This window comes from Lissotriton vulgaris, chromosome 2_1 (genome assembly GCF_964263255.1).
Source record: "Lissotriton vulgaris chromosome 2_1, aLisVul1.2, whole genome shotgun sequence".
NCBI classification, from domain to species: domain Eukaryota; kingdom Metazoa; phylum Chordata; class Amphibia; order Caudata; family Salamandridae; genus Lissotriton; species Lissotriton vulgaris.
Genome location: NC_141687.1, coordinates 453,925,939 through 453,945,839, shown reverse-complemented (window position 1 = coordinate 453,945,839; position 19,901 = coordinate 453,925,939). Strand labels below are relative to the sequence as shown.

The 19,901-nt window shown below is 47.1% G+C and overlaps 1 protein-coding gene across 1 annotated transcript in view; it reads right to left on the bottom strand.

The window, feature by feature from the left end:
* Positions 1-7,952: 7,952 nt before the first annotated feature.
* LOC147730583 (uncharacterized) overlaps positions 7,953-19,901 on the bottom strand; it is a 136,602-nt gene continuing 124,653 nt past the window's right edge. The window contains exon 4 of the mRNA XM_086954089.1: positions 7,953-8,908. Within this exon, the coding sequence (XP_086810215.1) occupies positions 8,700-8,908 (209 nt within the window). The 3' untranslated portion in view covers positions 7,953-8,699. The remainder of the gene's footprint in view (positions 8,909-19,901) is intronic.

Genomic DNA, 19,901 nt, shown 5'->3' with positions numbered 1-19,901 from the left:
CTGGGCCCAACTCCATCAACTAAGGACCAGGTAAAGAACCTGGGGATGTGGCTGGACACCAAACTGTCTTTTGAAACTCATACCAGGCGAGTGACGGGACACTGTGTTGGGGTCCTGCGCACTCTCCGGAAGACCTTAGATGCACTCCCGGTGTCAGCAAGAAAAACGATGGTCCACGCCCTTGTGACATCTCGTGTGGACTATGGGAATGTTCTGTACCTAGGAGCAAATATTAAATGTGTTCAGAGACTCCAGCGCAACCATAATGCTGCTATGTGTCTTGTTTTAATGCTCCAGAGGAGTGACTTATCCAGTAAGGCCCTGGCTTCACTGCATTGGCTCCCGGTGAGGGAACGTGTTCTTTTTAAAGCTATGTCTGTCAGTCATCGCATTCTGCAGAAGAGAGACCCTTCCTATCTGCATGACCTTCTCACCCCTTATGTTCCAATGCAGGGTTTAAGATCTAGTGGGACGGTCAGCATTGGGATCATCAGAAGAGCCAGAATGGGCGGGCGCTCCTTTTGCTTTTTAGTGGCGCTCTCACTGGAATAAGCTTCCGATAGGGCTCAGGCAGATTCATCAGAGACCATTTTCCGGAAAAAGCTCGAGAGATATGCTTTTTCCATCTGGTAACTCTATTGTTTGACAACTCTCTGCTCTATCCTCTGCCTGGACCGTGCTCTTGTCCATCGCGGGGATGCACTAGCTAGTGCAGCCATTCAGTTTATAAATTTGATTTTATTTGAAGGACATTGGCCAGTCCAAGGTGCAGCGTATGTCCATGAGATCCAGCACAGGGAAGGGGTAAATAGCAAGGCCTGTGGACAGGACACAGTGCAGGTGAGGTACATGAAAAGCTACACAGGCAAGGCTAAAACATCAGTGAACAAAAAACCCAGTGGCTAGGACACAGTGCATGTAAGGTACATGAGAAGCTGCACAGGCAAGGCTCAACCATCAGTGAACGGCAAGGCCAGTGGGCAGGACACAGTACAGGTGAGGTATATGAGAAGCTGCACAGGCAAGGCTCAAACATCAGTGAACAATAAGCCAAGTGAGCAGGACAAAGTGCTGGTGAGGTACATGAGAAGCTGCATAGGCAAGGCTCGAACATCAGTGAACAACAAGGCCAGTGGTCAGGACACAGTGTAGGTGAGGTTCATGAAAAGCTGCACAGGCAAGGCTCGAACATCAGCGAACAACAAGCCCAGTGGGCAGGATAAAGTGCAGGTGAGGTACATGAGAAGCTGTACAGGCAAGACTGGAACATCAGTGAACAGCAAGGCCAGTGGGCAGGACACAGTGCAGGTGAGGTACATGAGAAGCTGCACAGGGAACAATTAACACAGCCAGGAGCAACAAGTTTAGTGGCCAGTGCAAAGTGCAGAGTGAGCACATGAAATCCAGCACTGGGAAGGGGCGGTACTGTACCCTACCATGGTCACCAACACACTCAGGGTGTCAACATTTGGGAGTTCATGGCACCACTGTGGGAGACTTACCCTATGTCAAGAAAACCGAGCGCAAAATAAAAATATGACTCACAGAACACCGCAGCAACATCAGAACCAAGAACTTAAAATCATGTGTTGCGGCACACTACGTGAACAACAGTCATAACATAAGGCAAATCGCTTTCAGATCTTGGAGGTGGTGAGAGGACCACCACCCAAAAATTCTTGTTACAATGTGAACTTTACTGGATGCAGAGACTTCGCTCCATTCATCCTACGGGCCTCAATGAGAGACTTGAATATAGTAGTTTTCTTTGATGGAATGCTTCATTTCACTTTGATCTATCCATATATTGCCACGGTCCCATTATTGCTCTCTCTATGACTTTAGTGTATACCTCCTCCTCTTTTCTTCTTTTTCTTGTGTAATTTGAACACATTTCTAAATGTTCTCTTTTCCAAGTGCCACGGTTTCCATCCTGCATGCATTCACCCTTTTCCCTCTTCACTTCTTGTTCTTCCCTCACCATGCTTTTATCTGTCCTATTCATTCCCGCCCTTCCATTCTCCACTCTCTCACTTTTATTTGTCCTTAGTTTGGGCTTGACCCACAACTTCAGCCAGTCTCCTAGTATATACACTTATTTTGATATGATTTTCGTTATTTTTGGTATTGTCTATCTGCATCCTCAGGTTTCATTTTCCTGTATCTAGATCGACCCTCGCCACTGTTCTGTTACATTCTCATGTCTCCAACACATTCCACCTGGTTTCGAGTACATCCGCAGTACTCACAATTTTTAATTGTGATACTTTCCTTTTTTCTTAAAGTTTGGGTCTTAGTATTAATAAAACACTATAGTAGTTATTTTTCTTTTCTTCTCTTCTTTTCTTCTTTTTTTCTGTCCATCGCATTGTTCTTTATATACACTCTACAGTCCTCTCTCCACATCTACTACAGCAGCACTTAACGCGCATGCTTGCGTATTAGTAACATTTCTCCCCTGAGAGTTTGCACGCCACACGCTGTTGAAATCGGAATTACTCGTTTTACTGAGGCATGGTAAGCACTTCAAAGCACGTTGTAATTTACAATAACCCTTACACTGACACTTATTTTATATGCACGTACTAAACCCGGGCCAACATGTGTATTCCGCTCTTTCGTGACTAATGCCACACCGGCATCTACTTTGGCACCAGTTCATCGCATTGATTTACATCACAATGTCTGTTAGTTTAGACCACCAGCACCATTTTACATTTGTTAGCACTACCTGCTTATTCCTTTTCTAGTCAGTAACAGCGGCTCCACTGTTTTTTCATATTTACGTTTTTCAAAATTCGAGCTAATAAATCTATTTGGTTTCCTTCGCGACTAACGCTAGACTGATATCTATTCGGGCACTAGTGCACTGCACATATTTAAATCATTCCGCTTGTTCATTTAGACCATCGGCACTATCCTATATACGTTAGCACTCCCTTCACAGCCCCCTTCTAGCCAGCATTCAGCGGCTCCACTTGTCTCCCGGTTTTTCAACCGCCGAGCACAATATGGTTGCTTTTCACTCTATGGCTGTTTATTTCCTAGTACTTATCTCGCCTCTTGTTTTAAAAATCATAATTTGCATTTCCTCCTTAGACGCTTTCCCCCTGAAGAAGAGCCCAGGCTCGAAATGCATCAGGGTGACTCTTACAACGTCATGCTACTGTAGTAATCCTAACCAACACATTTGTACAACTTCTTTGGATCTGATTATTTCCGGAATCTTACTTGGATCATGTGAAGTAATATGACTCCAAATACGGACTGATTAAAATATTGAATACTCAGCCATAATACGTTTGGACATTTGAATTTTATTAACACAGCAACAATTGATTTTGCATGCAGGTGTGCTCAAGTTTCTTTCCTTACACTTGTAAGGCACCACTGTGGGAAAGACATGTGTGTGAGGGGGACTAACACTTGGCTGACAGTCTGCCTGGGAGGTGGATGTGTGTCGGGCCAGTTGGGGGACTGGCTCAGTGGTTTGGTAAGCCTTAGTGCTGCTAGGACCAGCTGTGGTAGAGTCATTAGTGGTTTTGAATGCCTGAGGGCTACTAGGACCAGGTGGGGTGGACTCTTGCTACCCTGAGACACAGTGTGTGTGGGAGAATCTGGAGGGGTGCCCGTCCACTTCTTGGGGATTCGAAATGGCTTCCCTGTCTTGGGATTAACGGCAAGTTGTGTGCACACAACAGGCACACTCACCACAACAGCAGGATCATTTGCAGATGGTAAGCCTCCCTCTGGGGACTTGATGGGTTCAGCAGAGTGCTTGGCTCAGGATTGCCTCTGCCCCTGCATCCCCTGTTTACCAGGTGTCCCCCCACAGTGGCCTCCTTTCCCTGCTTCACAGGGCTCTGGATGGGAGTCAATGTTGTGGGTGAACCTGTCTTGGAGCTCTTTTTACGTGGACTCTTAGCTGGCACCTGTTTCTCAGTGGGCAAGGAAACTGTCTACTTGTCTTTGCTAGACACTTTTGGGACAGATGAGTCCTTGGCTGGGGGTGCCTCTGAGGCATGTGAGCCTGTGGCCTGCTTCTTGGTTTCCTTGCCCTGGGTGTCGCCTGAAGGGCTTTTGCCTCTGCACTCGGGTGGGTTTAGCTTTCTGTGGGGATGGCGTTTGCGCCCTGGAGTGCTTGGGCAGCTGCTGCTGTGGTGTGATGGTTGTGCTGTATCTTTCCCTTGATGTCTGGGGTGTGTGGTCATTATCTTCAGATGTGGCCAGTGGCAGGGTGGTGGGCCTAGGAACTGGAGCTGGACTATGAGATTGGGCAGGTTGAATGGCTGCCGTCACCACAGAGGACAGAGACTGTACAGTCCAGTTTAGCCCACCCACATGACTTCCATGACACAGTGGGGCACTTTAAGGACAAATGCATTGAGGGCTGTGCAGTGTTCGACACAATGAGTCTTCACTAAAATATACGTAGCAATGTCCTGCATATCTTGATATTCCCAACAATGTGCAGCAGATGTGGTCAGCATACACATTGGGCTCTGTGCTGGCACCCTGCATGGCTATGAGACAGGCTTGTACTGTAACCACCCTCATACCTGCATGCATAAATGTGTTTTCCCCACATGATGATGTTCGTTTTTTGTAACCCTGGGCGAAGCACTACGCTACGCTCGCGTAGTTTGTGAAGTTTGCGCTACTTCGCACTACGCGAGCGTAGCGTAGCACAGTGCAACACGCATAGCGCAGTGTAGCGTAGTGCAGCGGTCATTTTTTGCTTGTTCGTGGTCCGCAACATCATGTTCGCGACCGCGAGCAAGCAAAATGATATCCCGGCGAGACTCTCAATGCAGGGAGGTCAGGTTTCTCATTGCGAGTGGTCTTGCATGCTCGTGACTGCTCACAATGAGAAACTACCAGTTTGCGTTGAGAAAGCTGCCGCTCGAGTAAAAATCTACTCGAGCGGCAGAAAACTACAGCTCGCACTGTGCAAGATGCCGTTTTCAATGATTGCACAGTGCCGGATGCTTGTTCGCACTGTGCAATCATTGAAAATGCATCTTGCACAGTATGAACATGCTACTACGCAGATCGCGTAGTGCTACGTGAAGTTCACGTATTGCAAAGTGCACTTCGGGTAGCTTCGCGTAGCGCTACTTCGCAAACTACGCCCACCCCTAGTTTTTGCAGAATTATTGTCTCTGCTAAATGCACACATGTGTTGTTTAGGCACAGATTGTGCTCATTGTGTTGTTGATGTGTGCCTTGTGCAACCTACACATGAAGGTGGGGCAGGCACAGTTGATATGTGTTTGACAGTAGTGTTGCAGTTTAACACATGTACTGGATGGATTACTCTCAGGGCTGCTCGTGCTAGATGTGGCCATATCCCTTTGTACATTTACATGGCCTGTTTTATTTCTGGAGGCACTTGCTGTGTAATAGGGGACAAGTGTACAAGTAGTGTACCAGTGGTGGTCCCTACAGGTGAGGTGGTCTATAAGTCAACAGTGAGTAATTGTAGGTGTTGTGCCACTAAGGACATGAGAACTTGGACATGTGTAATGTTGTATTGCATTGACATGTGTCCCCTTTCATCTCTACTAGGAGGAGACCAAATATACATTGACCCTTCACATTGCTGACAGGCATGGAGAATAAGTAGATAATCCGGAAATTCCATCTGGATCAACCCACCCTACTGAAACAATGTGTTATGTTGGAGCCCCACCTGCGGCCTTGCAGAACATATCCAACCAAGTTGGTGGTATCCCTGAACCACCCAGAGGACTCATCTTGCTCCCTCGGCAGCTGCCTAGTGGCTGTAGCCAACTGGATGAAACTCTCCCACCTAAAACTAAATAGTGACAAGACTGAGCTCATGTTTTTGAGACAACTGCCATCCCCTCTGTCTTCACATCTATGGTCGACCTGTCTCAATCCAATGCCCACTCCAAAACAGCAGATCAAGAGCCTCAGCATATGGCTTGACAGCTCTCTGTGCTTTGGCTACCAGGCCACTAAGCTAGCAACTGCCTGCTTTGGCCTACTTAGGATCCTTAGGAAAGTTCTCCCTCTGCTTCCCTTCAATGCTAGAAGGATCATGGTACAGGCCCTAATTTTATCACGCCTTGAATACAGGTACGCACTGTACCTGGGCAACCCTACAAAGACTCCAGGTGTCACAGAACAGTGCAGCCCGCCTTCTGCTCCAAATCCCCCAGAGACAATCGGCTAAACCTGCCCTAAGGACAATGCACTGGCTCTCCATCCGGGCCATAATCCAGTTTAAACTCATGTGTCTGGCTCATAGAGCCATGTGGAAAACCGGTCCAGCCATTTCACACTCCCTTATTACGCCCTATCAACCCTCAAGAAACCTTCGGTCCAGCTCAGCCTTTCTAGCCACCATCAGGAAAGTCCGCCGTGCCAAGTGGGGTGGCCGCTCTTTCTCTCTGAACGCCTCGAATCTATGGAATTCCCTGCCCCCCCACCACCCCTCTGCGCAGCGAACCAAACATACTGGCCTTCCGCAAGCACCTCAAAACTCACCTATTCCTCAATGTGCCCTAATTATTTTCCCATCTCCAAGCAGTCCACACGCGCTACGAGGCCTTAATGTAGAATGCGCTATACAAATATAATTTAATTCATTCATTCATTCATTTATCCCAACATCAAAAGTGATGGCAGCCCTTCATTTTTTTACCACTGGATCATTCCAGGACACGGTGTCTAGCGCAGGTGAGATGTTGCAACCCATGTTCAGCATGGTGCTACGTGATGTCCCGGCCGCTATGATGATTAACAAAGACAGATATATCAATTTTCCCAGGAGCCATGAATTGGCGCTATTAAGGGTAATTTTTATACCCTTGGCCCCATCCCCAATGTTGTTGGAGCCATTGATGGCACACATGTTGGGCTGGTTCCACCGTAGGCATGTAAGTACATCTACAGGCATCGGAAACATTTCCATTCCATCAACGTGGTGTCCCAGGTGGATATGATCATCTCGCACATGTGTGCCAAATGTCCTGGCTCTGCCCATGACTCGTACATCCAACGTAACAGCATTGTGCCCCAGCTGATGGCTAATCTGCTTCCAAAGCGTGCATGGATTGTGGGTCAGTATGCAGAGTTGACTGGCGTGCTATGTGTGTGACATGCTGTCCCCTGCCACAGTTGTTTTCAAGAAGAGGTCTGTGTATCTCACACCTAGGTGACTCTGCATATCCCTACTGTCCTTGGTTGCTGAGCCCCATGCGCAATCCACAGACACCAGCTGAAGTCTGCTACAACAATGCCCATGGGAGGACCCGCTGTGTTGTGGAGCTTACTTTTGGGCTCCGGAAGTAACAGTTTCGCTGCCTGGATAAATTCGGAGGTGCTCTGATGTACTCACCGAGAAAGGTGTGCCAGATCGTTGTTGCCTGTTGCATGCTCCACAACCTGGCCTTGTGCAAGCAGATCCCACTGCTTCTGGACGATGATGATCAGCCAAGGCCCCTGCCTGCACACCAGTCCATGTCTAGTGACGAGGATAGTCGAGAGGAGGAGGGTGTTGACCTGAGTGGACAGCTCATCAACTGCTACTTTACATGATGTTGAGTGACAAGGTACTATGGGGCCATTGTCTACTGCTGTTGTTTTTGGTGAAAAGGTTGATGTCATCTTTGTGACTGCAGCCTGGTATTTCCTCAGTGTTGCATGGAAATGTTTAGGGGACCCAGTAGACATGCACAGCTATAGGAGGTTTTTGTTGGTACTCTTGCTCATTGTTGTAAAGTGTGCAGATTGGTGTACCTTGATGACAAGTGTTGTGTGTTGGCTGTGATACCACTGCCTGACTAGTGACTATTGTTCTGTTGTATTTCCCTAGGTTCCTTCAGCCTCTCCTTGCTTACTGACAATCCATGCTCCTGTGACATTGTGATCAAGGTAAGATTTTAACATACTGTGATGAACATGGAGCAGACACAACATCATTTGTGTGTAAGAAGTGTTTATTTACAAGGGATATATGTGACAGGGCAGTGAGTATTTACAGAACTGTGAAAGGTGAAGCAATGAGTTCTGAGTGATGGTAGATGAGATAAGTCCAACAGCCGGATACCATTAACATGGCATTGTGGGGAAGGACAGTAGAGCTGGTCAATGGCAGTGGCAAAAGGTGTGCCATCATGGGTAGCCCCTTGGCTGGAGTTTTGCTGGTGCCTTTCAGCGGTGTGGGCCCAATGATTTCTTAGGGCATCCCGTGGGTTCTTGGCAGGGGGGACGCAGCTATAGCGCCAGTCGTGTCTGATGAATCAGCCCTCTCCATGCTCACAGGGGAGGATGAGAAACTGGCATCCTGCCAGCCACCGGAGGGAGGTGGAGGGGTACTGGACCGCAGGCCTTATCCTAAGTTCTGCCACCAGCTGGCCCAGGAGGTTCACCATTTGTCCCATGTGGTGGTCCATGGACCGCAGCACCTGAGTGAGCTCACGAGCATCCTATGGGCCTGGTCCATTTGGGCCATGGCCTGCTCGTAAGCCCCAATGACCAGGGCTTCGTTCCCATGGTGCTGTTGCCTCCGTGTCTCCCTGGGCCTCACCCCTGCCCTGCTGTCACGCGCCTGTTGGCTCACCACTGTCTGCCCATGAATACTTGCCCTGGCCTCCGCAGTTGTTGGGGTGGGGTGTACATCCTCTGAGGCAGGGCACTGGTGGTGGCCACAGGAATCATTCTAGCAGGGCTCAGCGGAGTAGTGGGTGTTGTTGTTGCTGAGGGTGCGGGGTGGCAGTGGTGTCCCAGGACCCGTTCTCCACTGGCATGCCAGATGGGCCGGCTTCCTTCTCAAAGTCAGAGTCCAGGGAGTCAGCCCCAGAGAGTCCATGTTCCAACTGGAGAGATGACTGGCTCTGCAGGTTGGTGGTCTCGTCCTCCGCAGTCAGTTCTTGGTCACCTGTGGGACAGAGGGGAGATGATCATTGACGTGCACACCTCAAGCTTGCTGTTCACTGTCTCTAATTCACAGGTAATGCAGAGCGCAGTTGACTTTTTTCGCACATTGTATGTCTTCATAGTGATTATCATTATGACAGGATGTGGGGGTACATCCTATGGATGGGTACCATGCCCCACATGCAAATTTCATTATAACAATGATAGGTTGTCATCTGACAACTGGCGGATTCACAACTTTGTGAAAATCATTTTTGATGTTTGCTCTGCCTGGCAGCCGTTACATCTGGGCATGTACTAGCCATTCTCGTCTCATGCATTCCTTTGCCCCGTCCTGTACTTTGACTTCGTAGTTCAACAGACCATGCTTGCTTACTTTTCCTTTGGACCTTCATGGTCAGTCCCATGTAAGTTACAGTGATCATTCGTTGCTGTGCATGTTGGTGCCCTGATTTGCTTCAACATTGTGTTTGGTGAGCCACACTGCTATTTCTGTGGCAATTGCATATGCTTAGCTGTGTACACACATTATCTTGAGATAGTATCTGTACCATTTTATGTGTGATGTGAGGCCTTGTGTTGTCATCTATCTCCATGCTTTTCTGGGGTGCATGCACTGACTGTTCACCTGTCCTGTTGTCATATTGTTGTTGACTTTCGGATGCATGCTTCTGTGTGGGATGGAGTGCTCCATCATGCTCAGGGGTGGGACAGGAGAGCCTGTTGGGAGTTGTAGTACAGGCCTCCTATTCATAGACAGAACGACCTTGATGTATGGCTACCCACCTGTTAGGTTTCAGTGTACAATGCAATGGCTGCCACATGCTAGGGTGGGGGTGAGTGATCCATCTTGCCCAGCTGTGGAACAGGAGAGCCTGGTGAGAGTTATAATGCAGGCCTCCCAACCACAGACAGAATGACCTTGGTGTATGCCTACCAACCTGTTTGGTTTTAGTGTACAATGCAATGGCTGCCACATGCTGGGGGGTGTGTGAGTGCTCCATCTTGCTCAGCTGTGGGACAGGAGAGCCTGGTGGGTGTTATAGTGCAGGCCTCCCACCCACAGACAGCCTTCCCTGTTAATATGACTACCTACCTGCTAGGTGTAGATGAACAATGCTACGGCTGCCACATGCTGGGGGTGTGTGTGAGTGCTCCATCTTGTTGGGCTTGGGAACAGGGCTGCCTGGTGAGGGTGCAAGTCTCTCACCTACAAACAGCCCTCTCTGGTGAGATGGCTACCTACCTGTTAGGTGAGGGTGAACCATACAACGGCTGGGACATGCTTCTGTGTGAGGTGGAGTGCTCTATCCTGCTCAGGGGTGGCATAGGAGAGCCTATTGGCAGTTGTAGTGCAGGCCTCCCAACCACAGAGAGAATGACTTTGGTGTATGGCTACCCACCTGTTAGGTTTCAGTGTACAATGCAATGCCTTCCACATGCTGGGGGTGGGGGTGAGTGCTCCATCTTACTGAGCTGTGGGACAGGGGGCCTGGTTGGTTTGTGTAGTGCTGGCTTCCCACCCACCCACAGCCCTCCCTGTTAACATGGCTGCCTACCTGTTTGGTGTACATGAACAATACAATGGCTGCCAAATGCTGGGAGTGGGGGGGTGAGTGCTCCATCTTGCTGGGCTGTGGGACAGGGTGCCTGGTGGGTGTTGTAGTGCTGACTTTACACCCACCCACAGCCCTTCCTGGGAAGATGGCTACCTACCTGTTAGGTGTAGATGAACAATGCAATGGCTGCCACATGCTGGCAATGAGGGGTGAGTGCTCCATCTTGCAAGCTGTGGCACAGGAGGCCTGGTTGGTTTTGTAGTGCTTGCTTCCCACCCACCCACAGCCCTCCCTGTTAAGATGGCTACCTACCTGTTTGGTGTACATGAACAATGCAATGGCTGCCACATGCTGGGAGTGGGGGGTGAGTGCTCCATCTTGCTGGGCTTGGGAACAGGGATGCCTGGTGGGGGTGGAGGTGCAGGCCTCCCACCCACAAACAGACCTCCCTGGTGAGATGGCTACCAACCTATTAGGTGAAGGTGACCCATACACGGCCTGACTCATGCTGGGAGAGGGGGAGTGCTCCATCCTGCTGAGCTGTGGGGCAGGGGGTATGGTGGGTGTTGTAGTACTAGCTTCCCACCCACCCACAGCCCTCCCTGTTAAGATGGCTACCTACCTGTTAGGTGTAGATGAACAATGCAATGGCTGCCACATGCTGGGGGATGTGAGTGCTCCATCTTGCTGGGTTTGGGAACAGAGATGCCTGGTGGGAATGGTGGTGCCAGCCTTACACCCACAAACAGCCTTTCCTGGTGTGATAGCTACTGACCTGTTAGGTGAAGGTGACCCATACACTGGCTGACACATGCTGGGAGGGGGGATTGCCCCATCCTGCTCAGGTGTGGGACAGGGGTGCCTGGTGGGAGTTGTGGGGCTGGTTGTCTATACACATGCCACCCTGTGAATGTTGTGTAGCTTTGGAGTGAATCAGTTGAAGTGAATTTACATCTGTGAGACCTGTGTTGGGTGTTGCGGTGCTGGTGACTAGACTTGTGGCTAAGGGGCGTAGCTTTGTAGTTGTGCAAGACAATACATAGCAGTGTGACAGGATATATTTGCTTTTGCTTAGCAGCCTGCACTCCCCCGGCTATTACTGTGAGACTCTCTAGATGCAGGATGGCAAGCACCTACTCCTTCCAATCTGAGAATGTTTTGGGTGGAAGTGGAGGGTCATGGCCTGTCCCCGCAGGGACCAGGTTGCCAAACAAATATGGCTTAACTCTGATTATCTCATCTACCAAGACCCTTAACTCACTCTCAGTGAATTTTGGCATTTTTTGTGGTGCCATGGTGTGTGGTATACCAAGGGTTAGAGGTGCAGGTGTGGAAGTAGTAGTTGTGGTGGTGATGTGTATGGTGTTTTGATGTGCAAAGGTATTAGAGGTGCAGGTGTGGTGGTGGTGGTGGTGATGTGTGTGTAGTGTACTCTTTTACCTCTCCTTTCAGATGTGGTTGATAGCCTTCTCTGCTGGAGTGTTGCAAAGGATTGTGGTCAGGGAAGGGGCTGGTCTTATACTCAGCTATGTGGGTGTGGCAAAATGGTGTATTTCTGGCAGATCTGTTTTGTGGGTTTTCCTGTGATTTGTAGTTTTTGATTTTGCCATGGTGGTTTGTCTTTGGGCTGTGTTAGTTGTTTTGGGGGCAGGTCTAGTTTGCTGGGTGGACTTGGTGGCCTTGTTAAGTGTTTTCATGTTGGCTACCATTATTTTAACGGTGTTTCCGCAGCGGTGGATATGCTCCAGCCACCCGCCGTATCTCCCACTCATCACTGTGTGCGACCGTGGCGGACGGAAACAGTGAAACATACCATGGTCACATCAAGGGTATCCTACATTTCCGGACAGTGTCTACGCTGTCCAGGCGGCAGGTTGGTGTGTTTCTGCCGTGAATCCGACTGTTGCAAACCGGTTTACGATGTCTCGGGCTCGCGTCGGGCGATTTTTCAGAGGCCCTTACCACCGCAGTCGTTTTTTTTAGGCGGTTGATCCGCGGGTCCTCGGGTATTTCCACGGTCCCGGTGGGGAGTTGTTTTCCGCTACCATGGCGGTAGTGGTGGTTTTCCAACCGCCATCGTAATGGGCCCCTAAGCCCTTACTTTCCTCCATTCATTCCTCAAAAATTGGCTCAATTTTTATTTCAGATCATGCCCTTGTTTTATCTTCTTTTGATTAATTCCTCACTAATTCTAAATCTGCCTCCTGGAAATTTAACAATTTCCTTTCATCGGACAATAATTTTATTACAGAAGCCATTGCTTTTATGAATGCGTTTTTAAAATTTAACCGTTCTATTGAAACCGATACTTCTAACAACTGGGATGCTTTCAAAGCTTCCTTTCTGGGTTTTACTATAGCTTATTCAGTTGAAAGGAAAGAGATAGCAAATTCCCAATATACTTCATTATTACAGCAAATAAATTAAAACATTGGAACATACTTATTTTACCCCTCAATCTTTCCTTTGTTTTACACAAATTCATTAAGGCCAAGTATACCCTCAATAAACCCACTACCACAGACTAATGCTTGTAATATTGAGCTTAAAGTTATATCAAAATATCATGATGGTCCAAATAAAATTAGCAAAATGTTGGCCAATCTAATCTGAATGTAAAAATATTGTACCTGTTTGTAATGAACTCACCAATAACATTGCTTCCTGAAATGCTGATCTTTCTAATACTTTCAACGATTATTACAAATCATTATATTAAAAAAATACTAATCTTTCAGAGCACGATATGCATACTTTTTTAGGTGTCTTCCTAATCCACCTTCCATTCCTCATAAATTTAAATCATTACAAGCCAACATAACTCTTCAGGAGATTATGGATGCTATTAAATTAGTTAAAAAAAACAAAGTCCCGAGCCCAGATTGATTTTCTATGAATTATTTTCATCTTTTTCTTTCATTTTTGCCCCTAAATTACTTGAACTTTTCAATTCTTGCCTTGTAGTATCAAAGGCTACTGGACCTTTTTAGAAAGCACTAATTGATATTATCCCTAAACCTGACAAAAATCACACCCTTTGTAAAAACTATTGCACATTTCACTAATTAACTATGATTGCAAAATATTTGCCAATCTTTTAGCATCCCGCCTTGAAAATGTTGTTTCCCTACTTGTTAAATCTGATCAATCTGTTTTTTTAAAGGTAGACTTGCTGTGGATAATGTCAGAATGCTCTTCAATTTTCTTGCATTAGGTAAAAAATATCACTTTCCTCTTGTGTTCCAATCTCTTGATGCCAAAAAGGCATTCAACCGCATTAATTGGCAATATGTGTTTACAACTCTTCATTGGTTTGGGCCTAATTTTATTTATTTTATTAAATTATTATATTCTGACTTCTGACCCCAGTGCTAGTGTGTTAGTTAATGGATATGTTTCCCCTTACTTTAAATTACATAGAGGTACCAGAAGAAGGCTGTCCCCTCTCCTCTTTGCTTTTTAATCTTTCTTTAGAACCCTTCCTTGAATGTATATAATAAAATATTTTAACATATATGTCTAACCCCCTCTCCTCCTCAAATCCTTTTTTACGAGCGATGAGGTTATATTCTAATATCTGTGGTTATAAACTAAAGTTCTCTAAAACTGAAATTCTACCATAAAATTGCTCATGTCATCAATATAGGTTTGCTGACACTAATTGTACATGCTGCCCTTCCAAAATTCATAATGGACATGTGTATAACCCTTTCCCTCTTGCCCACCCTCTTGGGGGCCCGTATTAGTATTTTGTTATGTTGAAATCACATTATTAGCCTTATAGATACAACTCAAAAACTAATGGGTAGGATCATACTGGACAGGATACAAGGATGGATGGAGGAACATGAAATACTTACTACTCTCTAGGCCGGATTTAGATCTGGTATTTCGAATCTGGACCAAATTTTTAGGCTCCAGGTCCTATTCTGGAAAACTGCAAGCGTAGAGGGTGGCAGCCTCTACCTTGTCTTTGTGGACCTGCGGGCCGCATTCGATTTTGTGCCCAGGGAAAGATTGTGGAAGATGTTGGAGGAATTGGGCCTCCCGTTCTTTTTACTCGATATTTTGATTAGATTCCATGCAGGGAACTATGCCCAGGTTAGGTGTGGGAGGCATGGGGATCTTTCGGCCCGTTTCCCTGTATCCAGGGGTGTTCGTCAGGGGTGCGTCCTGGCTCCAACACTCTTTAGCCTTTACATCAACGGCCTGGTGGATGCCCTAAACGGTGTCAAGGATAATGACGCTCCCTGGTTAGCCACTGGCCGGGTGCCCGCTCTGATGTTCGTGGATGATACTCTCCTGTTATCCCAAACGTCAGGTGCATCCAGCGGGTTCTGGAAGGATTTGTAACTTTCTGTGCCTCGGGGGGACTGGAGGTAAACTTGGAGAAAACAAAGTTTATGATCTTCAATCCCCGAGGCACACCCGTCCTAACACAGTTTTGAGCAGTATCCCCCTTGAACGGGTGAAAACCTTTGTCTACCTTGGTGTCACGTTGACAGAACATTTTGATTGGGGCCACCAAGTTTTTCAATCTACCCTGAGACTCTCACAGACTTTGGGGGGTATCGGTAAATTCCACAAACATCGGATTTCAAACCGGTTGCTCCTGTCCTTGAGATCTATGGACTCCAGGCCCAGACAGCAGCCATTTATGGCGCAGAACTCTGGGGACACCTGAATACACTGAGCCTCTTAAAGGTTGAGCAGTCCTTTATGAGAAATCTGGTGGGCCTACCTCAAAGTACACCGCTCACACCCCTGCGACTAGATTTGGGCCTGGAGTCCATTAAGGAATTGGTAGCTGCACGATCCCTGTTCTACTCGAGAAGGCTCTGGTCTGTACCGGAGCTTTCAGCCTATAGAGCGGAATTTTTTGAGGTTTGGGGACAAATAAAGAACAAAAACATTCCTTGGTTATCCCACATCAAGGCTCTTTCCTATTACGTAGGTTTGCCCCAGCTATGGGAGACCCCCAAGCTGAGCTGCCCGAGGATACCTAGGTCAGAGTTGCTGGCCTCTGTGAGGTATCAAAACCTCCATGCATTACACTGCTCGACAACTCTGGGCAGGCTATCTGCTGAGTTCCTGTTAGTAAAAACTGATTCCCAGAGGGAGGAGTTCCTAGATGTAGTGCAACCTCCCCTCGCGAGGAAATTATATACCAAAGTGAGACACGCCTGCCTGCCCATTAGGGCGTTCACTTTTAAATGGGCCAACACAGAAGAGGGAACCTGCCCAGCCTGTAACTGTAGCCGAGAAGGTGTTGTGCATGTTATGTTCTTTTGCCCGGCGTAAACTAAAATACGAAAATGTTGGCTGATTCCCCTATGTAGAAACCTGGGACTTAGGCAATGTGTGTAGGCGTGGAGGGTTTTAACATATGATACCTCCCCCCCTATTGTCTTTGCTGTTTCCGGTTTCCTACATGGTATGTGGCGTAGAAGGAAAGGCTTTGTTTAAGGTCAAATGGAAATAACTTGGACAAACTGTCCGCTTTTTTTTTTAATACAATTTTTCTCAGCTGAGCCCCCTTTTGATAACTTACTGTTTAATAACTATTTATCCTCTATTCTAACTGTTTATATTTAAGGATTTTATTACTGCGCTTTGTATGTATTTTATCTGCACTTTTATGGTCTATGACCGAAATAAAGTTATCAAATGGAAATGGCAATTTTTCTGCAATTATTCTTTTTGTAACCAATCCACTTATTTGTAGGATCCTCTGTAGAAATCTATAGCTGGCTGACAGTGCGAGTGGGATTAAGGGTATTTACGCATAGCTCCCTCAGCTGCCCAAACACAATCATCACTGCAATTATGAAATAATATCAGTACTTCCATGATATAGGGATGTGATATAGTTGTGCTTTGAGCTTAACCAATTAAATGATTCTATAGCATGTATGTCTAATCCTTCAGTGTTTCATCCATGCAGCAACTCATTTTATTGAGACTTTATTGTTGTAACATATTCTATGTGCCTGTAACAACCACTTTGGTGAAAATGTGAAGAAAACTTCAGCTTAAAAAGTTATTAAGTAAAAAAATTGTTTCTGCACTATTTCAGTAAAAAGAATTGTTTTAATTGATTTTTATTTCCTCTTTAATGCATAGCCAATATGATCAGCGTATAATGAATGCAGTGTTTGCAATGATTGTGCTTAGTCCATTTTCTGTTTTCATTGATGAGATTAGGAGCATATCTGTCACTTCCTCCTGAATGGCGCAATGTCGCCTCAGCCCAGCCCTCACCTTCACCTTCCTGTATGTGGCATGTGGCAGCTGGAGGTAGTGAAAGAGTTATGTGGACAGCAGGAAGCAGTGAGTGAGCCCCTGGTGTGTGTGTGTATGTGCATGAAGTGGAGACCCAGCGGTGGCAGCCACATATAGGACTGATTTGCACCATCCAAGGTGATACACTTTGAACTTTCCGGTTTCTTTGCTACTCGCACTACCACTCCCAGAATGCTGAGGGGCGATCGGGTGGAGAGGCTAGCGGTGTGCGCCCATCTTGCGTTCTACTTAAGGGCTTTTGCGAGCCTCCAAGCCGACGGGCTTTTGGGAAACGCACCTGCGTGCTGAGCAGGCAACAAAGCCCTTGACGGATCTACAGCGGCTTTCTTCACCACCCCTGAACTTTATCTCTACTGATGAGGGATATAAATCCCGAAACCCGGGCCATGTCTCGGGTCTAGAGATTACTGAAGCTTCAAGAACTGATTTGCACCATCCAAGGTGATACACTTTGAACTTTCCGGTTTCTTTGCTACTCGCACTACCATTCCCAGAATGCTGAGGGGCGATCCGGTGGAGAGGCTAGCGGTGTGCGCCCATCTTGCGTTCTACTTAAGGGCTTTTGAGACCCTCCAAGCCGACGGGCTTTTGGGAAACGCACCTGCGTGCTGAGCAGGCAACAAAGCCCTTGACGGATCTACAGCGGCTTTCTTCACCACCCCTGAACTTTATCTCTACTGATGAGGGATATAAATCCCGAAACCCGGGCCATGTCTCGGGTCTAGAGATTACTGAAGCTTCAAGAACTGATTTGCACCATCCAAGGTGATACACTTTGAACTTTCCGGTTTCTTTGCTACTCGCACTACCACTCCCAGAATTCTGAGGGGCGATCCGGTGGAGAGGCTAGCGGTGTGCGCCCATCTTGCGTTCTACTTAAGGGCTTTTGCGAGCCTCCAAGCCAACGGGCTTTTGGGAAACGCACCTGCGTGCTGAGCAGGCAACAAAGCCCTTGACGGATCTACAGCGGCTTTCTTCACCACCCCTGAACTTTATCTCTACTGATGAGGGATATAAATCCCGAAACCCGGGCCATGTCTCGGGTCTAGAGATTACTGAAGCTTCAAGAACTGATTTGCACCATCCAAGGTGATACACTTTGAACTTTCCGGTTTCTTTGCTACTCGCACTACCACTCCCAGAATGCTGAGGGGCGATCCGGTGGAGAGGCTAGCGGTGTGCGCCCATCTTGCGTTCTACTTAAGGGCTTTTGCGAGCCTCCAAGCCGACGGGCTTTTGGGAAACGCACCTGCGTGCTGAGCAGGCAACAAAGCCCTTGACGGATCTACAGCGGCTTTCTTCACCACCCCTGAACTTTATCTCTACTGATGAGGGATATAAATCCCGAAACCCGGGCCATGTCTCGGGTCTAGAGATTACTGAAGCTTCAAGAACTGATTTGCACCATCCAAGGTGATACACTTTGAACTTTCCGGTTTCTTTGCTACTCGCACTACCACTCCCAGAATGCTGAGGGGCGATCCGGTGGAGAGGCTAGCGGTGTGCGCCCATCTTGCGTTCCACATATAGGAAGAGCTTTCCCGAGGACCAAAGGAGCCGGACGACTAAGAACCCTAGCTGTACACAACCTGTCAAGATCTAGTGTCCCAAAATGGTGAGAATTTGGAGGGTGGAAGTGAGGTTGCTTCACAAGCAACCCCTTGAAATGAGGATTATTTTACGATGCACAACCTCTCAATGAAAATGGCAGACGCTTTATTACCATGGTGGCAGTGGACAAAAAGCATCACATACAAATCTAGAGGTCATGTTCGTAAGAGGGAAGCCCTCATACGCATACCAGAATCCTCACAAACCCCTGGTGGGTAGTGTACGGCAGCTCATAGAGATCATTATTGGGAAAACATTGCTACAGAGTAAACCTGAAACCCAGTACACACTCTGGCAGCACTCTGCCCTCATGCAGTCCTTTGATGAGACAACATCCAAGTAAAACCTGTGTGAGAAGGCATGCCATGCATACCCTGGTGGACAACACAATTTAGACAACTCGGCACCACCAGTCACACCCCTGGAGCGAGAGGGCACACTGCACCCTGCTGTGGACAGGAGACTCTGTGTATTGCAAGTGGAACTTGGCACCCTAGGACTCTTGGTTAAAGTTGAGAGAAGGTATTCTAGATTAACTTCTTGCAAATAAAAAGAGTAGTGTCCTAGACACATAATTGTGGGTACGATGATCCCAGGAATACCTCGAGGAGTGGTCCCGGAAGGAAGTGCCTCTGAAGTATTTTGTAGGTCTCATTTACAGACAATTCCATCTATCTGTAGGCAGAATTCTCGTTCACCGTACATCAAATATATGTCAATCACTGAGTTTGAAGTGCCACTGTTTCAGTCCTCTTCAAACTAAATGTAGAAACAAATCTAATGAATCCCAGTATTCAATGAGCTTGTTCCTATTATGCATAAAAGCAACTCTGGCTTACTTGTTTGCTTCAGATATAATTGACACTTCGAACTCTCAGCCGAATATGAAACTGGGGCAGTTAAAAGGAGAGCACATATGCACTGTTTGCACTCTCAGATTGATGACTCCATGACATAAGGGATAAGGGTGAGGGTGCGGTTGAAATTAGAAAGACGGTGTATTCGGATGCATCACTGAAGTGTAGCCCAGTCTGGATATCTTAGTCGATCAGGTTTTGCTTCTAACCCATGTGTGATTGTTCAGATCCGCATAGGTAACACCCCCTTGACGCATAATGGAGCACAGCTGCACAGAAGTGCACCTTCCAAGGGACAAAGGACAAATACATTTTGCACTGGAAAGTAAGCACACTTTGCGTCACTTTGCGTCACGTTGCACAGGCATGATGACTTCGCATAATTAGGTGTTTTCAGAATTGAGCTCTTAGTGAATTCTGATATCAAGAGCAGAGCTCCGAATGAAAGAGTATTGTGTCCCTAGGTTTTCTAGTGAAATAAATAAACATAAACAAGGTGATAGCAAAGATTTTTTTTGAGGTAACTAGAAAGTTATTTACAAATAAAATCCCGAGTGGTCACACTGTATCAGATTCAGAAAGATTTTCACTCCAGTATAGGCATGATTTAACACGTTTAAGGGATTTGCAGTAGAATTGCGATTCTCCTATTAACATGACCAGA